Source organism: Apaloderma vittatum, unplaced genomic scaffold (assembly GCF_000703405.1).
Source record: "Apaloderma vittatum isolate BGI_N311 unplaced genomic scaffold, ASM70340v1 scaffold44789, whole genome shotgun sequence".
Lineage (NCBI taxonomy): Eukaryota > Metazoa > Chordata > Aves > Trogoniformes > Trogonidae > Apaloderma > Apaloderma vittatum.
The window spans coordinates 1-5,945 of record NW_009734343.1 but is presented as its reverse complement, the minus strand read 5'-3'; the positions used below and the strand labels follow the sequence as shown (position 1 = coordinate 5,945).

At 40.0% G+C, this 5,945-nt stretch overlaps 1 protein-coding gene across 1 annotated transcript in view; it reads right to left on the bottom strand.

Moving 5' to 3' along the window:
- IREB2 (iron-responsive element binding protein 2) overlaps positions 1-5,003 on the bottom strand; it is a gene marked incomplete at both ends in the record, with an annotated part of 15,796 nt that extends 10,793 nt beyond the window's left edge. Inside the window, 3 exons of the mRNA XM_009876207.1 lie at positions 404-541; positions 1,636-1,801; positions 4,914-5,003. Of these exons, the coding sequence (XP_009874509.1) occupies positions 404-541; positions 1,636-1,801; positions 4,914-5,003 (394 nt within the window). The remainder of the gene's footprint in view (positions 1-403; positions 542-1,635; positions 1,802-4,913) is intronic.
- Positions 5,004-5,945: the final 942 nt, after the last annotated feature.

Here is a 5,945-nt window from a genome sequence, read left to right as displayed (position 1 = left end):
GATTCAAAGCCACTTCTCTGGAGTTAAGACATGGCAGTCACAATTAAAAAAATAAAAAAACCTGTTAACATTAACAGTAAAAGCAGGGCAAAGCAAAATTACAAACTCCCTCTGCCTCATTCTCTTAAAGCCTATTATTTTTGGAAACCATGACAAATCCTGTTGATTGAGCAATCTCTTGCCCTGAATCTTGACTGTCAGTCAGCTTCATCCACAATCCCTCACAACCATTCTTTCTCTCCTTCAAGAGTGTTGTTTTATCCATTTTTATCCAGCCCTCTTTCAGATACCATCAGGTCTAGTTCCAGGGATGCACATAGGACAGCAGCAAGGCCAGAGTGAATCCATATTCCAGCATCAGACAAAAATGTCCAGGTTATCAAAAAAAAATGAGGTACATTACCATTTGCTGAAATCAATCTGCAAAGAATGGTCAACAGTGAGATCAGTTGGACAGGCAGGATTGACTTTCACAGGATCTCCTCCAGCATTTCTCACAGCTTCCCTCATGGCAGCAAAATCCACCATTGCTGGAATTCCACTTTGAAGAAAAAACAAAGTCGTATAACAACACAGGACATTAGGTCACTGAAATATGCAAACTTTTTAGTTTCAACTCAAATCTAGACCTACCTAAGTTCTATTCCAGACAAGAAACCCCTACTACTCCATTATCCAAATTTTAAAGAACTTAAAGCATTTGTTAGAAGTTAATGGTATTGGTACTCATTCACAACACACAACAGCATATTTGAAGATAACATAACAAAAAACAAACACGGGAACAACTCAAGGATGAGCATTATATTTCTCTTTTGTCTTGCTATGATTCAGAAGTGTGATGGTACCTCACCACAAAACTAACTTTAATAAGGATCATTTATGATAAAACCTTATCATTTATGATAAAACCTTGCTATGCAAACAACACTCACACTATACACTTTAACACCTCAGCATATATTTTTACTCTTAGAGCCAGCCATTTCTGAAGCTCATAGCATTTTATAAAAATATTCTTGTTGCTACTATGTAGATAAGTGTACCTGAAGTACAAAACTGAGAGGACAAAGTTTGTGTAGCACAGTACTATACAAATCCTCCAGTCTTGGCCTGCTGAGCAGAATTTTTATTAACCACTTCATATTTGCAAATACTCAAATCACAAAGAAAGTTACAATCCCAAAAGACTTTTTTTTAAAAAAAAAGTATTATTAATGGATTCAATTGGATTACATATACTTTTGGAGTAAGCAATATTTAACTGTTAGTTATCTCAAGCAAGAACTCTATCCATTTCAATGTACCATCAGCCATCTGGCTACAGCCAAAATGTCACCACTTTTGTTTGCATTCTGGCTCTTACCCTGTCAGGCATTCCTTGTAGGCCAACAGCGTCACCCTCGCCAACCTGCACTAAAACCGGGGTGTCCTAAGAAACAACTTCTATCCTTGCATCACACGTAATTATCATAAGGAAATCTACTGGGCAGCAGAACAGGTTTTTATTGAGAAAAAAAGATGCTTCATTATCAAAAGACTAGGTGTGATTTATTTTTAAGCCAAAGAACTGTACATACAGTTTACACCGATTATTTTGGTGATTCTGGCACACGCACACACACACACACTTACGTGAAGTCTTGAAGAACAACTCTGGCAGGACAGAAGGGCACTTCAACATTGTTCTGTTTTGTTTTCCAGTCTAAGATGTTCATAGCATCTGTTTCTTTCACCAAGAAGCCATCACAGTTACGGATACTGGATTCAAACAACACTCGTATGGAGTAAGGCAGAGTTTCTAGGGTAAAGCAAAATAACTGACTTAATTAGTGCAACACCTTCAGCTTACATAGTTTGTGTTTTTAAAGAATCACAATCTTGTATTTCTAAAGAATTCTGCTTTGCTAGGGATCAAAAGGATGAGAGCTACAGGAGCCTGCTTTGCCAGCTGCCTTTGGGTTTGGTCTTCATTACACAATACGAACCGCGAGCTGCAAAAGAAGAGCTATCACATGGGATTTGAATGGAAGCTACCAATGGCTTGACCGCCCTGTGTTAAGACAGTGACATTTATAAGGTATGCTATGCTGGCAGGAGAGAGATGCAAGGGATCTAGAGCTGGGACTACTGATTGGAGTGGGTGAAACAATCAGAATATTCAAGAGTATTTTTAAACAGCAAATTTCATTACTTGAGATATCACACCAAAAGCATCCAATGCCAGACTTTTTTTTTTTTTAAATAAAGAGTGATATAAAGGCTAGAAACTATTCTGTCATGTGCCCTAAAATGAATCACACTTCATAAAATATAAAGAATGACATTTCACTCAATACAACTTGAGTTAGTTACTGATCTCTCAGTTAAGGCTTTCTAGCACATGAAAGAATTAGGGAACTGTAAATGAGAATGAAAAAGGCGGGGAAAAAAGAAGCAAGTGTCACTATTCAGTGCAAACAAAAAAGCCAAGATTAGCTCACATTTCTCCCCAAATCCTATTACTCTCAGCACCATTCAAGCAGGAAAATGAGTTTGAGAACAGTGAGAAATATTAAAAACCAAAGTTAGTTGGAAGAAGAGGGTGGTCTCAACCTAATTGAGAGATTTGTGCACAAACCATTAATATAGGATTTGCTGACTCTGTTCTCATGGTGTGTCTTTTCTCAAATTATTATCCACTGTTGTCTAATTAGACAAGTCACTCAAAACAAAAGCACCTCAAAAGCATCTCATCAACTATAATGTCACCACTCACTTTATTTAAAAGCCAAGTTACCAGGCAAAAATTATTTTGTTTTTTCTTAGATTACAAACCACATACAGTGCACCCTTCCTGTGATAAACTTAACAGTCCAGTAGTCTGCTTAGCAGCCATCAGCTATGGAGAAATGACAACTTCTCTTTCTCAGGCAGCAGCAAGCTCACATCTGCAATATTCTGTATAGTTTTGTGGCCTCCCAGGATACAGCAGAACACACACACCCAGCAAAGGGCCTTCTAAGATGGTTATGAGGCTGCTGTACCGGACACAAAGGAGCAGGCAAGGAGACATGAGTTTGCTCACCCTGAGATGAGAAAGCTCCATGAGCTAACTGTAGTTGTCCACAACCTAACAGGAACTGCGGAGAAGGCGAGGTCTGACTCTACAGAAGTGCGCAGTAAAAGGACAAAAAGAAGTCCGAAGATGCAGAAAGGGACACTGACTGGATACAAGGAAAAAGCAGTTCACAGGGAGAGTGGTTAAATACAGGGTCAGGAAAGGTGGTGGAATCTCCATCCTCGCAGATCTGCAGAACTCAGTCGAGAAGGCTTTCCAGGGGAGCTCCGGTTCCAGCAAGGGGCTGGACAAGACCCTGCCCCCTCTGCCCGAAATCATTCTGAGCTCTTTCTAGCTGCCATTTTCTCTGTAACTGAATACTGTTTTGAACACCAGGAAGTCAGATTCTCTCTAGTAAATTGGCAAATAATTAAATTAACATTTACATTAGTAATCTGATTAATTTAAACAAGCACTTATTGTCAGATTATAGTGAGAAGCTCCAAGGCAGAGGGCAAACAAGTAAAACTCAAAACGAATGTCCTAGCAACAAGTGCAGTGAACAATTCCAGATGCTGGATTTGCTATCAGCGCTGTCCCACACCATGCCTCAATTTTATTTAACATGTTGCTAATATGTAGTTAGTACGAGGCTACCAACTTCTGGACAGAATTTTCTGCTGGAAGACAGACACTCTTAGTCTAGTCTATTGAGACTCCTTATCCCAGTATCTTCAGGAATAGCCACTGCTGCTCCAAACTTTATGGCACATCTCAGCAGAAAGCAGTACTTTCTGTTGATATTTCCACTCCTGTCAAAAGGCTCTTCAAAAAACTGCTGTAGAACTGACTGGTTTTGTTACAACCACACCGCTGCTGCTTCCTGGACAAAGCCGCAAACAGAAGTGTTCTGCCTCCTTCCTATGCCCTTATCTGAAAGATTAACTTTGTTACTACAACTGGTAGAAATCTGCAAGAGCACAGACCTGTTGTACAAGAGTTCCAGCAGCCGTGTGCACTATCTCCCCTCTCTCTTCCCTTCAAACAACAGGGAAGTAATTGCTGCTGTCAAATAAGGGTTTTAAAGCGAAATACCCACCACCAATTGTTCAGGTAAGAGACAAATCACACATTCTGTGAATAAGTAAGAGTAATTCAGACCTTGCAAAATTGCCAAAAAAAAAAAATCCCAAATACTTCTAATAGGAACCCTAGGTAAATATTTTAGGAGTTTCACATGAGAATAAAGGGAGAGAATAATGGAAGTACGTTTTGATTATCTGCAAGCTCAAACCTTATTCCAGCTGACACTGATGTACAGCTCTCTCCATCTGCATGTATTCCCCTCCTACATCGTTAAAAAGCACCCAGCCACAGAGACCCAGTAGAAGTCTTCCTGGCACTTACTGTTACACTACATACTGATGACATGCTGAGATTAAGCAACTGTACGAACACCGCAAAACCTCACCTTTCTGCAGCAAGTGCAGTAGACGCTACGTTCTAGTAAGCACAGAGATATCTACTGTCTGAAGTTGCTGTTAAGGTGAAACCAGAACACCAAGAAGCAGTCCAAAATTAAAAACTGTATTTATTTTTGAAGTACTTCACAGGATTTTCCTGTCACTTCATTCTGATTTGGAGTGCTGCTGAAAACTCTAGCAACACCTATACTTTCTCCCTCACTGCAAAAAAGCTACATCAAGTATTGCTATCAACTTCATAATACAGTAAGAGATTGAAAAATAAGCTTTCAAATGCACCTATTAAGAATTCACATAATCACAATCACATCTAACATTGTATAGCAGTAAGTGGTACATGCTTACTGGTGGTACCACCCTAACAACAAACAACAAAAAAGCATCATTACCATACTTGGTGCCTCCAAGCTTTGAGACATTGTAGAACTTCTTTTGTGGGTAGTTTCCTAATGCTTCAATTATGGGCTGGTAAGGGCTTCCTGGGAGGAAAAATAAATAAAAAAAAAATCAATTTACAGATGTAGAAGAACAGAGAGTTTGAGCACTGATACAGGTAATGGCAATAGCTTTTAGTTTCTCATTTTACCAAATACAATGCTCCTCTAGGACTGTAAATAAATAGGAATATGGGAAGTTTTTTAAATGGATTGAGACACATAACGACATGGATGTGTGACTAAGATGAATTTTAGAAGTATCTGTAATGCTAGCTATATACGGGTCATGCAAGTCATCAGCACAGTCACACACCTCAATATATTTGACCTTTATTGTCTTAGTTTACCATCTAGAAAGTAGGATAAATGCACCTCACCAACTCAGAGGAGAGATACGGGTTTTAATACAATAGAAAATATAAAGACTTAAGTGCCACACTAATGACAAGCAAACCAGAGACAATAAACTCTGCAACAGCTATTAGGTGGTGTAAATAAATAACGTTTTAATTCAGTTGCAAGCAAACTAAAGGGTCAGTGCCAATGACCTACTCTCTGAGGCCTAAAAAACCCTTCATATAATAAGAGGAAATAAAATCTGGATCACAAACAGTGGGGAAAATGGTGTTAGCTCTCACATCACCGAGCTGCTCTTGTGAGCACAAGCCCCACACGCAGGATGGGCAGCACAACACGTACCCTTTGTTTGCTGTTTACTTTGATCTTAATACCCAGCAGTTACCTTTCCATTGCAAAGCAAACGCAACGTCAGCAGCAGCTCACAGAAACTGCGTCACTTCAACATCTCAACAATTTACATGACAATTCCCCCCCCCTCCCCAAATTAAGCCGAGACCGTTTAGGCCTCGGCCCTACGAGCAGACTCCCCCGTGGGCACACCCCTCGCTCGCCGCGGCGTTTGCGGCGGAGAGAGCGGAGACAGGGACAAAAATGGTGGCCAGGAATAACGGGAGGCCCAGCGGG